General features: G+C 36.9%; 1 protein-coding gene across 3 annotated transcripts in view; it reads right to left on the bottom strand.

Moving 5' to 3' along the window:
• Positions 1 to 25,328, bottom strand: part of CDKAL1 (CDK5 regulatory subunit associated protein 1 like 1) — a 422,610-nt gene that overhangs the window by 138,830 nt on the left and 258,452 nt on the right. For all 3 annotated transcript variants that reach the window (XM_049823860.1, XM_049823863.1, XM_049823859.1), the window contains exons 10-11: positions 21,907 to 22,073; positions 5,582 to 5,727 (exon numbers count right to left, since the gene is read on the bottom strand). In XM_049823860.1, coding sequence (XP_049679817.1) covers positions 5,582 to 5,727; positions 21,907 to 22,073 — 313 coding nt within the window. The remainder of the gene's footprint in view (positions 1 to 5,581; positions 5,728 to 21,906; positions 22,074 to 25,328) is intronic.

Below are 25,328 nucleotides of genomic sequence, written 5' to 3'. Positions count from 1 at the left end.
AACCCATTAAAAAAAGCCTGAATCTGAAAGACTTGTCACGGTTTGTTAGGACCACAATTTGCACATCTGCAAAATGAGCTCAACGATGTCTCTCTCCAAGAAACAAAAGCGCATTTTCAGACAGAAAATGAAACAGATTCATGCTGAAAAAAAGGTGAGGGAGCTGTTATAGTCTGCTTCATAATTACCTGCATTTTGAAAGTGAGCAGAAAAATGTATATAAAAATAGTAAATGGTTATTTAAAAATTATTCTATTCACTGCCCCCAAATTCTAGTTTCAATAACTGGCAGGATAATGTGATACAGACACTACTACTGCCACAAGGCCTGGGATAGTTTCAAAACTGCAGGTTGTCTGTAATAGCTGCAAATTTGATGATGATTCATTTAGCCGTTTATCTTTCAATGTGGACTTAATAACATTCAGGACCTTACTATATGGACATCTTTCAGAAGAAAATTATTTACAGCTATAAGTTATTTACAGTGTTCGGAATGTTCTTGATCATCCAAATAGTAGTATTTAGAAACAAGCTTTTGGGAAGATATTTCTTCCCAGTTCATCGTTTCAGTCAAAAATTAGCTATTAGAAAATAGAGAAAATTTTCAAGCAGAAGACTTCCAGATGGCAAGATACTTCCTTGCGCAAGAAATACAGAGACCATGATAAACAGCTGATTGTCCACATAAGCTTTTATGGTATGGCTTACGATGCCCAGAATAAGAACAAGGTCACAACAGAAGACTAGAACCTGGGAAACAAATTACTGCTTGTGAAACTGTTCAGAAAGGCAAGAGCAGCCATCCAGAAACATACTGGAAAAATTATATTGAGAAAGCGGGCTATGAAAAGTTTCATTCAGACACTTAAAATATTGCTGTAAAAATCCACTAACATGGATATACAGCATTATTGGGAGGAGACAGTAGCTAAGTCCACTTTGCTCCCAGCCACACTATTTTACCCTGTCTAAACATCCAAGCAGATGCAGCCTGGCTGCCACTGCAACAAGAGACAAGTCAGGGCAGATCAAAGGAAACACGAGACAGCCACTGCTGAATCTCCCAAAATCCTTAAAAACAGAATTCAGAGGTGGCCTAGGAAGCTGCTGAAGCTACCATTTGTTGTCTTAACTCCTTGTATAGCAACAGGGAAGAAGGGAGCTTCCCTGAAGCCAGCTGTGCCAAAGGACTCTATAACACCTTCTCTCAATTTGGACAAGATCTCCAGTTTCTTCAGATGTTCAGCAGTTGTCTGTAACTGCTGGGCAACTAAGATCCGAGTTTACACCGGAGAGATTAATCTCCCTCCAAGTTTGAGATTTATTTTACACTGCACTCATTTACTTTTGGTCCTTTAGTGTCTTTTTCCAACTGCATGCATTTATGTATCTACATATGCCAAAAAACTGATTCTTGAGTATCACTAAAAGTAAGTAAGGGAGGCTAGGACAGGCTTACTAGTACATCTGACTTCAATGGAGAAGAGAGAAATAGTGCAAAAAAGAACAGAACTTTCTGCCCGAGAGCGCTGTGGCTCTCCCCCCGGCAGCCCAAGTTTGCTGGCTTTCAAATGATATTGGAAAGCTCAGATGTTTCCAGTATGAATTATGAGATAATCTCAAGTGAACAGCAGCAGCCACCCACAATTCATATTACACTATCTCAGTACACAAACACAAACAAACTGTGAAGCAAACCGAACTTTTCCTCAGCTTTATGCTACTTCCCAAAACAGAATGGTATAGTGTTTCAGCCTCGCTCTAAATTTCCCCACTTTTTAAATTTGTCTAGATTTCAGTGTTACAATTCTCCTATCTTATCAAGTAATAGGGAAAGATTATTATAAACTTTGATGAACGTTCTAATCGCTTCACAAACCAGAAAGGTAAGAGAATATAGTATGGTCAACAACAGCAAACAAGAGAGTTGGAAACCACATCACCAGTCTAAGGATTTTTTCAATGGGTATATATTCGCACTGCTGATTATTCAAGCAATTACAGAATATGACATTCAGATCTCAGGATTCTTTAACTAAAGTATATTCCAATTGTTTGCTTTCATCAGCAAAAGTAAATTTCAGGGGATTAAGTTTCAAAACTTTGAGATAATTAAAGCAGTCTTGTTCTTTTTGCAACTACAAACATCACCTTTCAGAAATATAATTTATGCTGATTCTTGAAAGATGAGATCACTTGAAAAACAACTCACATTTTGATATAATGACACCACAATTAAAAGACTTTCTGATATAAGACTAAATTGGTCTCTGGATTAAATTTACTAAGCAGCAATTTCTAAAGGTCCTGTATTTAATTGCAAACACGTTGAAATTAGTATCTCATCCAGGAATCATTCTTGCAAATAGTCCCTCCAGACTACTGTGTTAGTCCCTAAAGCCTACAGACCAGGGCACTAGTCCCTAGTCCCTACAGACTATGTACAAATTGTACAGGATCACCTTTTAAATTAATCAGCGCATCTTCATTTCCTTTATGCTGTTGCTCTCTAGAATAGTTTACAAATAAATCCTCAGTAAATATATATATACACACACATATCTGTAAGATCAGCTACTGACCTATCAAATGCACAACAGTATTTTTCTGAATACTTGAATTTACTGATATTTCATTGCAAAAAATGCATAATATCAAAGAAGGAATTTCTAAAAAAAAACCCATAAACCAAGACTTCTGTAGTTCAGTTTTTCAGTCTAATGGATTTGTATTTCTGGCTTTATATTCTATACATTTTGCTGTTGATCTTCATAATAAACCAAAAATGTTGTCAACTGACTGGGGACAGTGGCTCTAAAACACAAACTATCGCATATCAAAAGACTGCACTAGAACACCAATATTCATTTTCCAAGTTCATTTCTAGGGTTTCTGCCCGAAAAAAAGAGTCCTCAAAGAGAAGAAAAAAGTGACATGTCTAACTTCAGCCTCAGATAGTCTAGAATGGTCTATTCTTTTAAAAAGTGAGTTTCAACACAAAAAGTAATTGCTTTGGAGAACTCTAGCTTCTCTGTACAGCATTCTGTGCCTGGCAGGATATAAATAAATACTCACTCTCGGAAGGAGATACCTCTGCAGTCACTCCTGGCTCTCCAGAGGAAGGAAAGTTATCTGCTCCTTCTACTGGGAGAAAAAAGTCCCAGTGTGTTTTGAAGGCCCGATTGAGAAAAGATTCAGGAATCACTTGGTATCCAAAACCAAAAAAGATAACATGGCTCATTCTTTTCCTTTTTCCCTTCTTTTTTTACTTGCTGTACTTCTTTTTTATTTGCTTATATGTTTGAACTCAAGTTATTAAGCACTTAACTGATAACCATATAATTTCTTGATGTGTGGGTTTACTTCTTCAGCAGGTCAGCATATACGATTATTGGTTTAATAGAGTTTTAGGTGAAGATACTATCAAAGCAGATGTCACATTTTAAAGACAAAGACGTCATTAGGAATCTACTGATAAGACCCCTGTACATTTTGTGCAGGAAGCGTCTAGATGTCTTTATGGCCCTAGCAATAGCGAAAGGAGATACAGGGGGCTCTACTTTTGTTTTATTTTTCCTTTTTGATAAATGGAAGATGGAAATAATCCCTTTTGGCTATTAAAGTAGTTCAAACACATATTTAATTTTAGCTATTCTGGCTCTAGGCTCTGGAGTTGTCTGCAACAATGTTAAGTCCTGGCAAACTTTGTGCTGAGATCTTTATGGGAATATCTATATGTGAATGTAATAGCTGGCTGCTGCCATAAGAGGAGAGACTACAAATGAAGACACTATGCTCTTAAGCGCAAAAGAAAAAAAATATTAATTTTACAGATGTGCACATGTTCAAATATCCAAAACATTTTCTCTGCCTTGCATAGCTTCCTCATCCTGCTGCCATATGGTACAAAGAATTTTCCATCTTAATATTTGGAAACTGTTTTCTAACAGGAACTACTAGATCATTTGGTAGGTTTTTAATAAGCAGGATAAGTAAAGTTTATTATTACTTAAAATTAAGACATCAAACCAATTATTTCTTCCTTGTTAAGTTCACTACAAAAAAGCCTGTGGAAAAAGACGTATGTCATAGATTACTGTATATTCAATGACCAGCTGTTTCAAATTTGGATATTAAGTAATTCACTCTTTTCTGTGTGCAAGAGCTGAATGATTTAATAAATTCCCATATGCCCCAACATGTGCCAGCTATACTAGGTTATCGAAAATCCAGCTGCTGTTATGATAATAGCTGCCAATGCTAAAACTACTGAAGAGAACAATGAATCATCTTCAAGACAACTAAGACATAAACTGACACAGCTCCCACTTAAGATACGTGGGAAAACAATATATCTGTTAATTAAAAACTAACACTGACCCATAGTCATATGAAAATTAGGTGCCAAGAATTCATGTGCATTGTTTAGAGTGGAAAATTAATGCCCCATCAACCTGTATGAAGACAAGCAGCTCCATTTCTATCAGTTGTCCTAGATGCATCGGAATATCCTATAAACCACGCATACAGTTTGCAAAATAGATTCTATTGTGTCACAGTTTGATTTTCTTTCTTATGTATCATAATGCCCATGCAGCTCTTGCATGACATGTTTTACATAGCTAGACTGCTGGATTTTGCAATGATCATGAAAAATTGATTATGAAAATGATTATCAAAATTAGAGTCTCTTATGTACAAGTATTTTAATGCAATTCAAGACTGAAAGGTACAAATTCACAGTCCTTAATTCATTAAAACAAGCACACAAACAACAAAAAAAGAAGACAGAGTAAGTAGCCAAAAAATGTGACAGAAATTATTCTCCAGCTACCTATTTTTAGCACAATCGGTGCAGAAACATCCATCAATTTATGTCACTATTAAATTTTAAAAGCTAAGAAAAGACTTCCTTGGGCATTGAATTATTACTTGTAGTTATGAAAGTTTTGCAGGTGAATGTAACTTTCATCTTGAGGTCAACATAAGTAAACACATTACGATACACTCTTATTTCTCACACTTAGTTAGCTCTGTTGTTAAGGGAAATAATTTTGAAATTATCCTAGAAATTATGAGTCCTATAAGCAAGATTAGAGTATTACTATATTTATGTAAATGTATATCAGCTATAGGACATAAAATACTTACTTAAAAAAACCCAACAAATCAATCCATTCACATTTGCTGGAGCTGGATCATCTCCAGTACACAAAGTATACAACGCTTAAAAACCACATTAAAGAAGACTTCAATAACTTGAACTTCAAGCACTCTATATATAGTAGTTTAAGTATAAAAACATAATTTAAGAATGTATTATTTGAAATAGATTAGGAATATATTGACAAATTAAAAGCATGTCATGCAGAGATTTAAGATGCTTATAAAAGCTCAAGCAAAGGGGCAAACCACATCAAGGGGCTTACAGAAAATGCAAAGACTTTGAAAACTTAAAGAAGCTCATTCTTTTTCATACCTTAATTATGAAGTTGCAAGTAATTGTGTTTTCAGCCACATGTTCTTGACATTGCAAAAAACCCAATACTGTTATTTTCTCAAATATTAGTAGACTTACTTTTCTTTAAGGAAATCCACTACTTGTTTGAAGTCTGCCACACAGTATTCTCTTTTCATGTCCATGAGCACACTGTCAGAGGCTGACTGGACCGGTATGTGCAGAAAAGCATATACTCTTGGATGATTGAGAATCTTTGCCATTTCCTAAGAGTTATTAAAAAAGAAAGAAAAGCTTTAAAGCATTATGAAAACAATACACAAAACTCCTTTAAATTAATATACGGGTAAGTATCAGTAGTAATACTTCTGAAACCCAATACTGAGTTGCAGTGGCCCAGTTTGAAACAGTAGGGACAGGTGAAAATATTTGGAAGCAGTTTTGTTTTTAAAGAAAATAAGAAGCAAATAAGAATGCAAGATTGCATTTCCTTTGAGATGGGGATAATGTTTTCTACGTAGTATTGGTTATCCAATTAAGAGAAAATTTCAGAGGCAAATTACTGTGAAAACCGGTGCTTTCGGACAGTGGCTGTTTTCAATTTCAGAAGATGGCAAGGGTTAGCTTCTTTCCTGTCAGAGTCACATAAGTTCTCAGATACCAATATGACACTGTCTCTAATTGGGGTATCCTACACGTTGGCCATTTGCTAATTAAGGTATATCTGGCCATTTGCAAACCTGCTCCAATACTGGTCTGAAGTATGTTACCTGTGTTATTTCAGAGATAAGACTCCAGGAATTAAAAGTGTTTGGCTATAAAATGGATAGAATTAATCAGGGGGCAGCTAAAAGCAGAGTGACAGCTTGAAAAGAGACAGAGGATGTTCTACATTTTGTACAAATACAAAGGTCGGAAAGAAAACAAAGTAAAGGTAACAGCAAAATGCAAACAAACCCCCAGATCAAAGTCAAACCAAACCCCGATTGAGGCTTGGCAGGGTGATGGAACATGAGATGGAGAACAGAATATGGTGGTCACATTTCTTTAATTTTTATTTTTTATACAATTAAGGACATACAGTCTAGCAAGAAAGTTTAAATATTTCTAAAACTTGAGGCAAAAAAATATCTAGATTGTGTGCAATATGGTACAATACGGCCTGTTAATCTCCACCCTGAAAAACCTAAGTGAACTTGGACAAAGAACCATATTATGTGTACAACCAGGTTTTCACTTAAGGTCTTCCCTTTCTCCCCACACAGTGAGCATACAGGACATGGCCTGGGACTGAGCGCCGCACTGCCTGCTCTTCTGCCATGTGCACACTGCATGCTCCAGTCAGGCTCACTCAGACCATTTTTCTTTGACAGCATAGATATTCTGTCTGAAAACACATACTGCTGCCAGATTTAGTTGTTGAGTTGCAACTATTTACAAATTCTTTCCAGATCATTAATCAGCAATATTAGTCACGCATCTAGATTTTCTCTCTGTATTTCTACAAGGTTGACCCAGATTGATCAAAGAGAAGGTAAACACCCTCATGCCTTTTAATTTTCAGGTATCTGCCTCTTAAAAGCACTGATTTTTAGAGCAAGAAGGAAAAACGCTCTCAACACATACCTTTCATCTGACAAACATACACGTACAAAACCCGAAATGCTTCCGAAAGCAGTATTGAAAGTTTTTGTCTAAGAACCTATTACATAAATGTCTAAGAGAAGTGGTTACATTATTCAGTGGAATATCTATCTCAGGTATGTAAACTAAACATAACATAATAACTATACTGATAATGGAGGGCATACAATTTGATGCACAGAAAGGCTGTGTGCAATGAACCTGGCTCTCAGTGGAAGCTGGAGGTAGCTGGCTTCATGAATAAAAGAGTAAAGAAAAGGCCACCATGCATCCATACAAATTTTATGTGTCCATTTCAAATGGAACTATTTGCCTATGCCCTTAATAATTTTAGATGTTCAGCTAGAATACATTTTCAAAATGAAACAGCGTAGAATAAGTTCAGTAAAATAGAGTGACAAAAAGCTTGTCTTTTAAGCTTTAGAAAATACTGTAAACATAGTTCATATGAAGCATCCTGGTAGTCATCTGTTATTTTTTTGCTTATCAGTAATAAAATATGTTTCTAAAATATGAGAAGTGGCAAAAAGGCTAGAACCTAAGCTATGTACCACAAGCCTATTTTTCTGCTTATCTCTTAGTTCAAAGCACTTAATTCAATCTTCAAAACCAGATTTATGATATAAGAAACCAATAAAAGTCAAGTTTCATAACATGTTTTTGAATCTGCCAAGTTCTTAAAAATAACTCACCCTACAACACAGGAAAAAAAAAAAATTAATTCTTTCTCACTCCTCTCAAATTTGGCACCTTCTGAATAACAGCCTCTTCAATATGTGATCACTTTGTGAATTCTTTTTGAAGGTAATAAACTATTTATTAGAATTTCTAACTACAAAAGTGTTATTTTATTACAGCTTCTGTAAGGCTGAGAATCATTTGATAGAAAAAACCCACATTTATATCTCAAACAAACACAGGGAATATTATGTTTAAAAATTTAAGATTTTGTTCCTTCCCCTTTGAATTCATAGTAAACAACACTTACTTTTTAAGGGTTGCTTTTTAACCTTAAAATAGGGATTGATTCTTTCCGTGATAGTAGCTAGTTTAAAATTGTGTACAAAACTAGACACACATTGCAAGCCAGCAGGAACTAATAAAAAAAGGCATAACTACGTTGTTATTTACCTGTGTTGAAGACACCATCCGTAGTAAAGAAGGAGAAACTACCTTGTTTTACCACAAAGTTTTGGTTTTTAAAGTCACAAGTGAGGAAATTCTCTAGTTATGTGAAAACGTTGGTTTCATTTGTCTTCCTCTCTTTGCCACAAAAAAATGAAAATTCTGCTGCAACGTATGAAAAGCGAGAACCAAATCCTAAAATCTGAAAAGTGTTTTCCTATGTAGAGGATCTCAAAAAAACACCCAACCAACCCCAAACCCACTAGTTGCTTATCTTACAGTAACGCGCAGAATCCTGCTGGTCTCACATTTGATCTGCTTCAGTGGGATGTGGCCAAGAGGGAGCTTTCAACTACGCCTCCTGTAAGAGGAACTAAACCGACAGTGTTCAGCAGCCATAGTTAAACACGACTCTAGTCAGAACTGCCTCTTCTAGTTATCCCACATTCAAACAAAAGAAATCATATGGCTTCTGCAATCACAGTTGTCACTATCTTTCAGGATTAAGAACACAACTGTTGTCATTTAAAGTCGTTTCCCTTGGTTCTGTACTAATAGGACGCAAAATGCCTGGCATTAATTAACTGAACTTTTCAACTGTCACTGCAGGTCCTTGTATGCAGTAAGACTAGCTCAAAAACTTTATTGACTATTCCACTGCCTCATTTTGTTTTAGAAAGATGCACATTAGTCCCTCAATATCAAAGATCTTGCATTCTTTTGAAAGGAAACTGCTTGACAAACGTATCCGAAATGCACACGCGACACACACATTAAGTATCTGGAAACCCTAATACAGCCTAGCTTACTGTGGTCACAGGCTTCAGGTATGTTCTGGACACTCAAAGCTCCTTCTACAGAGGAGGAGGTTGCAAACAACTCTTTCTACTGTGAAGTCCTTTCTTTGCTTACTTTCTATATTTAAAGCTACACAAAATATGCTGCCATGTGCTTTAAGCACTGAAGTCCTATTGAGTATATTCCTCTATTTTCAGGTGTAGATCTGAATCAAAAGCCCTACTGATAAACTGATTTCCCACCAAATACTTCAGGATCATAACTATTAACTTGGTGAATTTAGCAGAACAGAAATTATTAACACAAACCAAACACAAGATAGAAATACCTGATGAGCCACTGTTTGTCATTCACTCTTAAGTACCACTGGTGTTCTTAAATTTACCTTTTATAACCAGAAACTTGGAGTGAGCAATTCAGAAGGAAACAGAATAATGAACTAAACAAAAATTTTGCATTATTACCTCAGAAATCTGGAAAAATCACTCTTCCAAACTTTGTAAGTGTTATATATCTCATGTGATATATATATCACATGCTAACCCAGAGCTTTAAGGTAAGACTGTTCCAGTCTTACCTTTATCCTCCCTACACCTAAAACTACACTGAAGTACTTTACCACACAGGTTTGATTAAATTACAGCTATGCACTGAACAGTCATACTTAGGCAATGCTGACAGATTTTCCCACACCACAGATTGCGCACAGAATACTAGATTTCATCACTTAATAAAACTATTAGTTAATATCCCAGAGAGAACTTGAAGGACATCATGGGCTAATGCATAATTGTAGTTTACAGTGTCTCAACATTCTAAGCTTAACATCTGTTTCCTGTTCTTTTTTATAAATATTTTTTTTTCAAAGTGCTTTGCATTACTAGATATAATTACATATTTCACTTAGAAGGAAAAATGCAACATATAATTTTATTTCCATCTGGAAACAATAAAGGAACAACTTTTTGAAATCATATGACTGTGAAAGAAAATTTCTGTCTTTAATCATGACTGAAACAGCTGATTGCCTTTCCCCCTATCCCCTGGAATCCAGCAATATGTCTACGAAGGAAGGGAAGCACTATGCGAAAATGACATTTCATGTAGGAATGAAAAGGTCAAAGAGTAGCACAATTTGTTTTAAGCTGCCTTTACAAAAAATAAAAGTTGTCTACCTGTGGAATCTAACCACGTATGTGAAATATCCTTTAGGGTACTTATCACATAGGAAATTATTTCTTCCAATTCTTAGCAGCTGGAGTACATCAGAACACAAGGCACATTGCCAGAAAGATTTTTATCTAGTCAGTATATTTTATCCTAGCAATTACAATACACAAATTTAACTACCTAACCAGAAAATCAATCCTTCTGTTTGTAATGACACCACGCACAACCACGGAGAATTCACAGAGACAATAAACATCAATATCTGTGCATCTTTATGTCAGTACCAGCAAGCTGTTCAGACAGTGATTCTTTCCCCTATCCTAAAGTAGGCAAAAATCCAGTATTTGAATTCTGCCTCGTGTTTGAGTCACGATGATCTGAGTAAGTTGCTTCTTAGCAAAAGGATTTTTCCCTCTGCCAGCAGTGAAGCCCAAAGAAACCCTCATCCATATGGAAACATGACAAAATGGCACTCCCTCAAAACTTCATCCCCTTGTGGCAGATGTTAGTTTGGGATATGTCACGAGGGGTGTCCGCTGACTGTTCTGTTTCAGAAGCCCAGTGGTGCCACCACCAGCACAGTCTGGCTAAAAATCAAGTGGCTGTAGTCCATTTTATAAATTCCTCTGCTGCAGTGCAGTTCAAGAACAGATGTGATCTAGCGATGCAGGCATGGCAACGATGACACAGTACGGTCGAGTCTGGAAAGCCCGTAACAGTTTTGTTAAAACTAATGAACAGGGAACCTTCCCCATGCTTCCCACCCGCCATGAGTAATGGGGCTGTAAAAAACTCTAAGAACGTGTAGGATGTAAAATCGCAAACCTCCCCAAGGACACTGGTTGGAAGGCAATGCCTCCCCCTCATCCGTATATGAAGTGGGGGAAATGTAATGAAGCCGTACGATGGCAAGCTTAGCGGCAGCCCCTACCCGATGTAATAGGACATGACTTATGCCCACGTCCTTATCCTATCATTAGGATAAAGGGAGATCACACTGGAGCAGTTAGAAGCCCACGCAATTCTGACCAAGGTAATTTGAACCTTAAAATCAAATCTTTGGGTTGCCAGATGGAGGGCAAAAATCTGTTTTGTCATATGGGAAAAATGCCTTCTACATTACCAAACAAAAAACTGGTATTAGCTCAGGCCACCCTTAGAAGTGGATATAAACCAGACTGCAAGCCGTGATTTGCTCATAGGAAAACTAGACGTGAGAGCCATATGCTCGGCCCTAGCTGTTCCCAGCTGTTCTCCTAGGTATGGGATCTCACTACTGCTTCCAACCTCATAAAATAGACAGCCCGAACTAGCTAAGCAATTTTTTCTCCTTCGTGGCTACATATTAAGCCTAATCTCTTAAAAACCAAACCAAGTCACACCAAAAACATTTACATGCCTTCAAAAACTTGCCATATCTTCTTTTATGAAAAAATGAGGACAGGCTAACAGAAGTTCTTGCAAAAAAAATGACATTCAGATAATACCACAATACAATACCGTATTTCATAGTTCAAAGCTTCCGCTGAGGTTTGTTGCATCTCTTCCCATGAGTCAGTGCACAAACAAGGAAACACACAGCATCAAATACTAGCTACCTGATTTTTACTTTTAAACACAGAAATACCAAAACCTCTTCCTACTCAGTTAACAAGTACATATGTTTCTCTCCAACTTAACTTGAATATACATGAATAGAAAGAATATACAAGAAGAGACTCTCTTTGCAGAGTACCATTTTTTGCATTTATCTGATAAAAACTAATTCTCCATACAGAAATCCTAACCCGGGTTGCCGAAATACTTCATGATAGGAAAACTGGTATCCCTATCACAACCCGCTTCCAATATTAAACTAGGACTGACTTTACGTTGGATAAATTGTAAAGCATCAGCATCTACGTTGGGTAGATGCTGACTGCTTATTACTCAGTCTGTGTGGAGCCGTGAGCCCAAGTACAACATCTGAGTCTCTGCAAGTGTGTCACCGAAACACAGCTGATTCAGCGACGCGTTCAGCATTAATAGTACCACACTGACTTCCTCAAGGTAACGCACACCTTCAGTTCCCACACAAACTGATGGAAGTTGTGGGGTTGGAAACGTGCAGGGCGCTGTTTGTCCAGTTTCAATGAAGAGATTCACTTTAAGGTAAAATGTACATTTAATTAACAGCTACAGTGATGGCTTAATGACTTAAAGCCAACCAACCAAATAGCTAATGCTAATTCCTTGTGAAATGATTAATTCTGATGTGCAAAAAAATATGCACTTCTTTATCTTCTCCATGGTGCTCTCTAATTTCTCATCATTAAGCACTCCTCAAATGAAATATTTTTTTCTGGAAGTAAATTAATACTCTTGTTTGCAGTATGTGTTAGAAACATATTAGGAAGTTCCCTAAAAAGATGATTTATTGCAACAGCACACTGCTACTTTAAATAACTCTGTCCCAATCATACTTTATGCTAATTAAACCTTGAAAATGAATTGAAGCATAGAGAGGCACACACTTACAATAGGCAGGTAGGACTGTCACACTACCTTTTTGTTTTCAGAAACCCGGATGAGTGAAATGGATTGCTAGTTTCATCCATACTATGCATTTGTTCACCACCTCAAAAATGAGAATCCCACATGATATAAAATAATTGATGGTTTCTGCTCAGAAGAAAGTCATAGAATGAATGGCACACCCCACCAGAGTTCAGCTGCACCAAGACGGAGCAGTGCCAGGAAGCCTGCCTATTGTTTCCCTCTATTTCAAACAAGCTAGTACAATACCTAAAACAGCATCTGCTTTAGCAGGTTACAATGGAAGGAAAATAGTGGAAGGATTTAATCAAAACCTAAACCTTTAGGCAAGTGCTATCACTTTCTTTCATAAATATCCAATTCACTGAGCTAATTTTCATAGCAAAACAGAATAAAAATATTCAAAACCATAATGACAAGATTGATATCATAGAATTTACATTCTTCAGCAGCTCTTGCACATTTAACATAACTAAACTAATTGAATTCAAAGACTAGGTAGAAGAGATTTTATGTCTTTCCTCAATTCACAATGGTACAGAAACCCACAGCCAATATTATTGTGCAGTTTTATTAAAGTTTCTAGAACACATTATATTTCCTTTTTCTCATTTTTAAAGAATAATCACCTCAAAAAAACCCAAACCCAACCCAAACTTTTTTTTAAACAAATGCCAAAGCTTAACGAAGCAAGCAGTCTTACTGAAGATTATGTAGATGATGTTGCAAAGCACAGTGAATGTGAGAGCTCATCTATCAAAGAAAACAAGAAGGTTTATGCATCTAAACTAAACAGAAGCTTTTGAATGAGCATGGAGAGTAGTTGGTGGAACTTTACTTATTATAATATAAATAACTAGGAAAGTGAGTTCTTATTTGTTTTTCATTGAAGGCAGAAATATTGAGAGAAGATGGCACCGTTTGTTATGCAAGCTATACATTTGATAATAGTTTCTACCCCAATGCCTTGAAGTGCATGGCAACTGCTGAAATTCCCATTTTATTTAGCAAAAATGAAGTTTCCCATATGTGTACTACCCGTTCTTTGAAGAAACCGCTCAATTAACAGTGACTTTTATTTTCTGTTAATAATCCACCAACAAAGTAAACCACAGCTCCAAAGGTCTGCTACGATGAGACAGCATTATAAGTAATTGACAGACGACCTGACTCTCAACACAAGATTGAGTGTGGATCTGTCTGCATTTAAATACTCTTCATTCTTGTGATACCTAACAAGCAAGAGAAACATTCATATGAGCAAATCATAATCAAGGTACAGTTAGTATGCACAGCTTTAACTGGTCAAGCAATGTGCTATTTAATGTTAACCCCTTTTTTGCAACACTGATTTTTATGCACAGATTATTAAATACAGCAGAGCACTAGATGCATGCATAAAATATTCTGATGGAGAACTGAATCTTGCATAAATAAACACAGTTCTTTCTCTGTGTTTCTCAAAGCATTTTTTCTACTAGTGTTACAAAGAACAGGAGCTTCATTCTCCCAGCACCACAAATATTCCCTTCTATGTTATCTGGAAGCAAACCTTTATTGTTCATCAAAGTTCTCAATACAATAACACCTTTAAGGTTTTTGAGAACACCCAAGATTCACAAATACAACATAAAACCTTCAAGAAGAGTAAGATGGGTTCTTATTTTGACATTTATTAAGCCATTTGTTTCACCAGTTGGCAGCAAACACGTCACCAAGCATTTACGGACATTAGGCCCCTCTGAGTTTGATACCTTAAAACTCTAGATTACAGAAAGTAGTGTGACAAAATGCATCTCAAAGCACAGCAGAGATTCATCCCTTTCCTACGCCCATAATACCCAAATATATGTTCACTCTGGGGTGAGTTCACCACTGAAAAAGTTCCCATGACACTATATCTTAAGGATTAATTTCAAGGAAATATCCTGTATTCGGAAACCCCAAAGACAAAGAACCCTTTAAGAGGAAGAACAGGAGAGACAGAGTATTTTAGTACTAAAAATATAAAAAGCTGGAATACACAGAGTAAGCAAAGATGCACACACAGCCTCCATAGGATGAATAAGCATTTAACATAATACCAAAGGAAACAGTTATCATCCCTTCCCACCCTCCTTTTTTTTTTCTTTTTTAGAAGCCCAGATGCCCCTCTCCTTCTCCCCTTGGTATCCGAGATTTCTTTCAATTTTACTACTAGCAAGACAAACACAGTTTGCATAGAGACAACTATGTAATTACAGCAAGGGAAAGTTGCATGGTCCACTGACTACAAAACACTACAAAACTCACAGTAATAAGAGGTCAGGGGCTTAACTATTCATTTATTTAAATGTATGCCACAGTTTTCATTTTTTCTGGTCAAATCAACAGATTTTAATTGGCACTTTCAAATACATCAGTCTATGAAAATGACAAAAATAATACTAGAAACAAAGCAAATATATGCCCTAAAGGCCTTTTAATTCCTGAAATCATGCTGCCCTTTTATTTGCAATTGAAGAATGTGTGCATATTATTCCCTTTTTAAACGCATTTCAAATCAGCTTACACTCTAGCTTATTCAAAACTTGAACTTATGCACAATGCTCAAAAGCGTTTGGTGCACTCAGAAGAAAAAAGAACAATGTGGAAAAAAGAAAAGTGAGTTAGTATTTTTACTGTAATACGTATCTATGTGCTGTGTCAGGGCACGTCTGAGGAAGCCATCTGTAGGGTATCAGCTTCAATGAGGTTAAGGAACATAAACACCGAGCTGACATGAAAAATCAAAGCAAAAGAGCAAAGAAATACTATTGCAACTTGTGGTACACTTGGCACTCCTTATGCATTTAAAGACACTGCCGCCATGCAGACTCCATCTCAATGGTTGGTGTATCACTCAAGTGTCCTGAATTAATAACGGAGATAAAGCCCACAGATGGCATGTGGTATGGTTTGAGACAGACTCATTTTGACAGGTGACAAAGATGACTACTCATCTAGTCATGTGAAATTAAGCACTTACAGGAATGGCAGGTGTGAACTGCCTCCTTTATACAGATTTGGAAGCGTCCCATCACTCACAGAAAGTACTGTACTAAAATCCCAGACAACTGGAAGAGCAGTTAGTGTTAAATCTGCAAGTGAGGTAAGCTAAGGCTGGGATGCAAGCCCCTGCCCTTCTACAGTCTGGGTGATCTGTATTCCCTTTCGATTTGGACAGAGCCCCAGATACTGAACAAGAAAATGAAGGTAAAAACCTAAGGAAAAGTGAAATATATTCTAGGCAAAATTAGTCTCTAACACCATGCCGCTAACATTAATTCACTTCAACCTGCTATACATTTGGCCTCTTTTTTTTTTTTTTTTTTTTTTTACTTTTCGGACTCTGTTCACCGTTTATCTACTACTACTGTTTTAATGGATTTTTCCCAACCCTTCCTCTCCATCTGTCACTGCAAGTGGATGTAAAACACTGTCTCACTAAAGCACTAGCCAATAACTCCGTAATAAGATTGTATGATTGTCTAGAATAAATGCCTGGAGGTTACATCTGAAGCAGGATGTATACCTTATGTACTTTTGGTACATGTTGATACTATAGGACGATAACATCTTTGCCATCTGGCAGTCTGTGTAATTTGAACAGTAGCTCTGTGCAAAGACATATGGGTAAGTGTACGCAAGGTAACTGTACACATGTGCATTCATTGCAGGCTTTGCTAGGACTATAAAATTGATCCTAATACCAACCTTTTCCTTCACCTTTAACATCTTATAAAATAAGTTCCGAGCTAAAACATTTATCCCTGACCATAGTTCATGTCCATTTAAAAAAAATTTCTGCCATGTAGATAAAATCCCAAGTTCTCCTCAATACCATGTGGCATCAACCTATTAGGAGAGGACAGACACTGGACAAGGGCACACATCTCAAAATCGCAGTTGGAGACCAAATTTCAAACAAGCAAGCTATATGCTCCATGATGTATACATTCAAACAGACTGCTAAGATTGTGAGAGCACACTCTGGAAAAAGTAATACTATCTCCATCGGTTGCCCAGATTTTCTCTGAGAGGAAAACTGAGGATGTCTCCTGCAGCTAAACAGTGAACTCCAACTTCTTTCTCAGTCTCAGCACCACGATCAAGAGAAACAATGTTAGGGTCTCAGGTCCTTCAGTTTTTTAAAACACACAAAATAACCCTCTCTGTCATACCAACAAGCCTCACGTAGGAGAAGTAATACTAGCATTGGCTGTGTTCACATTAATGTGGTGGCTGAAAACAGCAGTGAAATTGTAGAGTGCAATTTCCCATGCTTCCTTCCCGGCCACAGGTTTGTTCAGTCCGCAGGGTGACTGGGCTGGGCAAACCAAATTCATTTCCAAGGAAATGAGAGCAGTAGCCATACTCCAGGTTCACAGCAAATGTGTTCCAAGCCCTTGATGGGAACAGAGGGATTCAAACCAATGATCTGCCTTTGAAACAGCTTTGGACCATGGGTAGTGGGAAAGTTTGGTTAAGGGGATTAGATTTATTTTGAAGCGAGGACTTCAAAATGCAGATAATGGAGATACAGTGGCGTCACTACCAAATTCTACAATTTCCTAATCTTCTCTTGTTGCTTCATACTACTCAATAATATAAGCACAGACATCTGCAGCTGAAGAAAACAGCAGATAAAAAATCGAGTATTTTAGATTATATGCTGAATAATTGTGATAAAGGCTCTTTTTCTAATGACTTAGCTCAGTATGCAGCATATCAAAAAGTGTTTAATATTTTGCATGACTATAAAACACTGCATGGTTCCAAATATTTCTTTCTTTACAAGTAAGAAGGCCCAACTGAATGCAGAATTTATCATTTGAAAACATATGGCTGCTTTTCATCCCAAAACTGTTCATGCTACACGCATCTGTAAATACATAAGGCACTACTACCACCATATTTCCTGAAAAAAACCCTAAAAGTACTAAATTGTCAGACCGTACCTCAGAAGTATAATGTTGATTTTCATGAGATCAACAGCCTCCCCTGAAATGACAAATATCTTTAAGGACAGAATGGCATTTACCTGACAGTAGTACCTGAAGGCACTGGGAGGCCCTTGAGAGCCTCAAGTCGAGTCAGAAGCACCCACAGCTTTCCTTTGCCCCCTCCTCTGCTCTAGTCCCACCACTCCTGACCCAAGGGAAGCCTTCCTCCTCCTCCTCCTCCTCCTCCTCCTCCTCCCCCCCTTGTGCTGGCCTCCAGCATCAGCAAACAGCACAGCTGTTGGCTGGCTCTTCTTAGTGGATACTAAGAGACGGATTCCCAGATAGAGGCAGATGAAGCACTCCCGAGACGAGTGGCATCTTCCGTTCCTCCATTTTTATTTCCAGAGAACCTGTGAGTGTCGGCACTTCATTAACGAGTCAAAAGACTCACAGGGCCAAAGCCCAGCCACAGACCTGAGCGTACGGTACAAAGGAAACATTGCCGACACCTTAAACAGATCTCTGGTCATAATCCCATCCACTGTACACTTTCTAAGCAGACAATATCTCAGAGTATGTTTATGAAATGATTTTTCTCAGGAAAAAAATAAGAACCTGTAATCACTTTTTGGCACTTGCAAATAAATTTCAATCTATAAGCAGTTTATCAAGCAGCTGACCAAAAAGTGGGCTAAGTATCTTTTAATGAAGAAGAAAGCTATTCCACCTATATATAGAAAATACAGGTAGTATGACAAAGTCATATTATTTTAGTCAGTGGATACAATCTATTTTCCTGAGAACCATCAAGACACGAATTAATATGTAACTGAAGTACCTCAAATATAGCTACATCTTAAAGATCCACCTGAGCAACACAAACAATGTAAGCTGGGCATATTTCAAAGGACTGAGATGTGGGGCAAGGGCAGCAAAACCCACCACTCAAGATACCTTCCCTCTGTGTATGACTCCATACACAACTAGAACAGTTTGTGCAAATTAGGCTTCAGTTGTAATATGAAATGATACACTTTTAAATTTTTAGTCTTTTATTCAATCATATTATCCATAGGTGCAACTTTTTCCTCATTCATTGAGGACATGAGCATTGTCATTATGGTCTAACAAATTCTTTGCTTCTACTGCAGCTGCACCACCTACAATTCATGGCATTAATCTGTACATCCCTGTTCTTTTTATTTCCAATCTCTTCCCACTCTGACAACTGAAAGGTGCAGAAACTCCAGCAAAGAGTAAAAGAAACCTGCGAATTCCAAGCACTCAATCATGTCAGTGACCTCACGCTTTGAATGATCAGAGATTAAAATGCATAGGTATTTGAAGGAAAACAGATATTTGTGAAATGTTTTAAAAACTTGTATTTAAGTACAAAACCAGTTCTAATGGTAGAGGAGTTCATGCACTACTACAAATCAATATTTAAAACATGTACATTAGGTGTTTGGAAACTGGTATTTTTAAAACATTTAACTTAGAACTGAGTGTTATTGGAGAAAACAAATCTATTTATATAAGTTTTGTTATTAGCTTTGGAGGTTACAAGAACCAGACAGACATAAAAGTGGCCAAACCTTTTACCTGCAGGTAAGCTCCAATAAATATGGCAAAACCAGTAAATTAATCGAAATAATTGCTTTTAGGCTGAGTCTCCAGGGAAGCTCTGTCCAGATCTTAAAATTAATTTATGGTTTTACATGACTGCTGTTGCTCTATACCACTTATCAGACACGTGCTCATTACTAAAGTGAAATACACTCTTGCCTAGCAGTTGCATATGTACAGTTCTATGCAATTGCTGAAGATTTCTTATTTTTTTAAAAAGATACACAATTGGAATGTCTTTTTCCTTTTCATTGGATATAAAAAGTGACATACAATTAGTACATTTTCCCACGTAAAATTTTTTTGCAGAAAGCCGAACAACATACTAGTTAGCAACATGACTTCTAACAAAATAAATTCATAAAATGCAGCACCTTTTAAAACAATTAATAAAAGATGTTTGCAACCAATAACACAGCTTCATACTTTTCTTAGGAGATAACAGAATTACATCTGGATTTTATCCTAATCAACTGACATGAAGGTTAATCAACTTCTCATTTAATTTATTTTGTTTTTTAAACAAATCATAGTTTTGCCCTTTCCTCAACCAGAAAGTTAAAAGCACATTCCCCATAAGAAGTTTATTTTGTCTGGTGAAAATGTATACAGGAGACTGCCAGCATTCCCTAGTGATCTTTCAGATACAAGTCTGGTAAGCTTGGAAGAGGGGACTAGACAAAAATACAGAAGGTAAAAAAATTTTTACAAATTTAGTTTGCCAAATCATCAAAATTATTTCACCGAATTGCAAGCTCAGAAATTCTTGGTCGTACATGAAACACAGAATTGTGATTAAATAATTCTTAAAAAAACATCATATAAACTGGAAATCGTAAGAAACACTGAAGAGGACAAGCAACAGCAGATGTTGCTATTATACAAAAAGGCTGGTGTACACATAACACATGTTTGCACAGCAACATTCAAGACACGCATTTTCAATAGGCTTTCATGAATTCCTCTCATTCTGCCATCACACTTAAAGATGCATCTTTAAAGAGATTAAGAGTACTTTTCCTGAATATGACTCAGGTCAAAGAGAGTCCTAGCTACAGCACTTTCTAGAAAATTCAGAAACAGGAAGATTTAGAGATCATAAATCAAAACCATTCACAGATTTGTGACATGCTCACACTCACTAAGATGGCTATTGACTGAAGGAAAGCAATATACTTTCCACCTTGCTCAGATTATATCAAATTAAGACTACTACAGTGCCCCTTAGCAGTTTCTTATTTCCAGCAACTGTTTTTTGTTTTTTTTTTTTAAAAAGCTTCTGAGAGTACTCATAAGATGAGCAGCAGTGACAAAAGTGGCGGTCTATGCCAAAACACTTTTAATAATACGACTTAAAAATGAAAGCAGAGACACTAACTGAAAATTGCTAAAAGCTTGATTTGCTTTTGTACAAGATATTGAAAAAAGTTCAAATAAAAAACAGAAGAAAAACTTGTGACAGATTTGAGAGTTCAAGACAGAATGCAAAGCTCTAAAAAACACAACCAAACCACTTCCTAAAGATTTCTGTTTAGTGTGTTGTTAAGACTCTATCTTAGTGAAGTGTATGTTAAACAAAAGAATAAAATAACAGCCTGTGAAATTTCTTGCAGTTTTCTGCAGCTTCTATTTTTTAGCTGCTGAAATGAAAAATTGCTTATTCCTATCAAGATTAAATTCCTCTAGCCCATGCGCTTCAACTGGGAGAGGTGCAGTTATGGCACTCTGGTGAGAAAATACTGTCCTTGACATCTTAAGAAAATGTAAGTGCGACTATTAATTCTATAACATCTTGGGGAAAGCAGCATGGACACCACCTATTTATCTGAACATTGCCGATGCACATGGTTACAGAATTTACCTTAAGCTATATCCTTCCTTGCTGTTTCCTCCTCTTCAAAGTTAGGTTCTTTCTATAAACAATTCCTATGAATTTCAATAAATTAATTTGGCGACAATCTAACCAAATCAACCTATATTTGAGACGAAACTCTCATTTCCTGCCCTGCACACATACGATATTCTTTCAAATTCACATTGTTGTACACTTTGTTGCTTCTGATCTCATTGAACTACTTTGTTACAATTTTTTTAACACAGATTACACTTAGACTTTCCATTTCTTATCATGGAAGCTCTACACACTCTCAGAATAGCATTTGACATAGGATAATGAACATGTCGTTGAGTGAGACCAGCATAGTGTTTCTGGAAATATTTGTCTGAGGTGTAGCAGGAAGACAAATTCAATCCCATAGTCCATCGCCTGCTAATGATATTTCTTTTACTTCTTGGAAACACTAGACATACACACAAATGCAACATCACTATAATAAAGCTCCACAGGTCAGAGACCTCAGTAATATTATCATTCCAAAATGATTTGAATATCATATTATCTCTATAACTTGCTCTGTCAGGCAAATGACTTAACACTATTAGTCTAATTCTATAAATTTACTTGAAATCCGTAATTTTTTCAAGCCACAGCTTAAAATGAAATGCACTATACACAAGGTTCCATGCTGACTCACTCAATGAATGTCTATGCCGGCATATAAAAGATTCTCTTTTCTTCCTTACCTCCAGATGCTCTAAAATATAGGGAGGGTTTGTCATGCCAAGCCTCAGCATAGCTCCCTCAGGAATAGCTTCAACCAGCTTCCACAGAAGCGTAGGGAGGTCTGTGCCAATATCTCTGCCGTAAGCCCCTGTGTCTTCACTGGTCAGCCATATCTCACAAACACCCTCTGTGAATAAAAGAAAGAGATAATTAACAAATCTGTTTTAGAGCTGTTTATTTTATCATACAGCTGCTCACTCTTTCTAATGCAGTATTTCACAAGGCTATTATGCAGCCAGGCTGGGTATTCAATTGCAAGGGGGAGGGAAGGAGAAGGAAGGCTTATCCCATGGGTAGCAGTGGGTTATTAAGTTCATTTTATGAGCACAAGAGTGCTACAACAATGCTGTAAATTATCATTGCTGTGGAGTGATTAACATTCACAGCCGATGACTAATTCTGTGCTGCCTCTACAGCAAGGCAGTCAAGTTTAGTACTTGCTCTATTTTTTGAGTCTAATTCATTGAACACCACAAGTTACGTTACCCAAGCAAAGAGTTTGCATTAATGGTTGTTACTAGTAGTTAACTTATTAACTGATAAGCTTCCAATAAGCAAAAATTGCTCTAAAGCACAGTGATTAACAATCCTCCTGGAATAACTATTAAAACCCTGTATGCTTTAAATTATACAATTAGCAATGCAATATTAAGGTTGTCCTGAAAAGGTTAGTGACCACTGCATAATTGAGTGATAGTGTTGGAAAACCTGTTTCTGGACAGTTAATACTTTATTTTCCATCAATCAGGGCCTTAGGAAGTAGTATATTTGAATTTTATTGTAAAAAGCAGTGACCTTGAACACTGATATTTGGTAATACTATCCTCCTGCTCAAAGAGGGGAAAGATTGCACCACCCTTTAATAATAGTTGAAAGCAATGAGGTTTCACGCAGCCTCTTTTTATCAGTCTGCCCAGCTTCCATCCTTTTTGCAATGCAATCCCCCTCTCCCTCCTCAACACTCCAAAGCAAGAAATAAGCCATCGAAAACAGGGTGGCTGGGAGAAAGACTCCTGTGATTCCCAGTGAGATAAGATACCATAAACTCAGTGAAGAGTTAAATTTCTAATACCAATGATGAACCAGTAAAGAAAACATCCAAACACTACTACAAGATGTGTAATTCATCAAAGCACTCTTTGGACCAGCAGAGAATGTATTGCAAAATGTAAATGTTTATATTACAAATACATACTTAAGGTGAGGAAAACAAACACATACCCAGACTTTAATCACATAAAAAGTAATAAACCTAGAAAACCAGAAGCTTTAAAAAAATGTGAACTCGAGACTGGCACTTTTAAACTCACACTATAACAATAAAGGTGGACAGCAGGCTGTGCTGAGCATCACAGTTAATTTTGTTTGTTCAGAAAAGTTTTCAAGGCCATTTATTATTTAGAACTAAGAATACTTAAAAATCAAGGTAAACCAAAAAGCTCATCACTTCTTAAGTTTTGCTTCAAGAAGAAGTTAATGATAGAGATGTATAATTCTGTTCTTGTAAGAAGTCTGGTGGAAAGTATTCTTGACACACTGCTCTTTGGTTATGCAGCTTGCAGTCACAACTTTGTAGTCACACTCAAACTGAGCTCCCCTATGCCTGATCAGGTATACAGAATCTGCTAGCAGTATACAATCACACCTTGGATTCCACTGCAGTTGCTAACGTTTTCAGAATTCATCTCACCCCAGGCAGTACCACACCATGAAACATACTCTAGGGTTTGCCGCCTGCCCTACATTTTCCTGAGATATAGAAAAAAAGAAGTGATTTATAGGATAGGTTTTAAAAATAAGAGAAACAAAGGATCTCAATCATGCCTAATGTCCTGTTGGTTTTTTTTATATGAGTCTCCAATAGCCAGGAGAACTCTGGAAAACAGAGTAATTCTCATTTTTAAGCTTTCAGTCTAAATAGCTGCATGAGTTTTGGGTTTGGTGGGGTTTGTTTTGTTTTGTGTTTGGGGTTTTTTTTTGTTTTCTTTTGTTTTTTTTTTTTTTTAATGAAAATGGCTAATGGAATACTGCCTCACAGTTACCAGATTAACACTGAGGAAAAAAAATAAATCACTGGCTAGGAATGGAAATAATGTTCCAGTGGAAAACAACAGTGAGCTTTTAAAACTGCATAGGTGGGGACCATTAGCCCCCTGGTGGGCTGAAACTTCAAATTAAATCACAAGAAGAGGAAGCAGCTGTAACAGTAAATCAGCAACAACAGGAATAACTGTCTCATCTGCTCTCCGATCAGGGTGTTAAACAACTAGAAATGGGCATAATTCATGCTGAGAGAACCAAGGACGTAGTCTTAACATGGGGGGAATGGACACCTGTATTTTATGAGAAAGTTCATGTCCCAGTTTCAGGCTGACAAAATGGATCTTCAAACACTGAAAGCTGCTCCGAGTGCTAAGTATTTACAGGCAGGGTAAATCAACTTTGTACACAACTGTGTGTGATAGAGGTTTGGTGTCAACTGTTGTCAGGCTGTTTATTCTAGTCCTTTGTATCCTGAGTTTAGGAGTCTAAACTTACACCAGGTAAGAGGAGAAAGCAACAGACCTCTCAAACAGTATTAATAAAGTGAACCAACACTTCCCACTCTCACTCAAGCCCCTTCCCCTCTAAGCTCCAGCCCTATGTAGGAACCTATTTAAATCCACTGTCTAACCATGTACGGTATTTTTTTCTTTTCTTTTGCAGTGAACCACACTTGATTATTCACCATCCTGTTACTGGGCAATTTTGGTGCTAATAAAAGCAAGCTGATTTTGTAAACAAGAAAATTGATCCAAACTGCAGAGTTTGCATGTGCAAACTCAGAGCATTTGTTACAGTATTAAGGCCAATTATCATTATATTCAAGTAATTACAAGTCTGCCTTTGGTCACAGCTCATAGTTTATTTCTCACTCTGCCATCACTACCCAGCACAAAAGAGTAACCTCAACAGCTGGCTTCTGATCTCTGCTCTGCTGTAATTGGAGATGACTGAGAATGATAAATGTTGGAAAAAGAATAGGTTCCAAGTAAATTAAGGAGGTTCTGAGCCTACTCCTTCTCCAACGTTTCAATATAAAGAATTTTCATTGCAGATTATCTGACAAGGGTTTTAACTTCATTTTTGTGGGGTAGACTAAAGAGCCCTTGTCATAAAGAAGACAAGAAATCCAACAGTTGTCACTTTTACAAGATATGTGCATTTCTGTTTTAGAGAGCACTTGAGAAGATTAATTTCTTTAATAAAAATTTTCTAGTGTTTTTTATTTTGCTTTATCCTCATGCCACTATTGTAAACACTGTTTTCAGCAGTAGCAAACATCTTTTAAATTGAAGGGAAACGTACTCCATCTGAAAAAATGACTTTACTTCAATCTACA

This window comes from Accipiter gentilis, chromosome 20, assembly GCF_929443795.1.
Source record: "Accipiter gentilis chromosome 20, bAccGen1.1, whole genome shotgun sequence".
Lineage (NCBI taxonomy): Eukaryota > Metazoa > Chordata > Aves > Accipitriformes > Accipitridae > Astur > Astur gentilis.
Note: the sequence above shows the minus strand (reverse complement) of the source record. Positions and strands in the feature narration are given on the sequence as shown.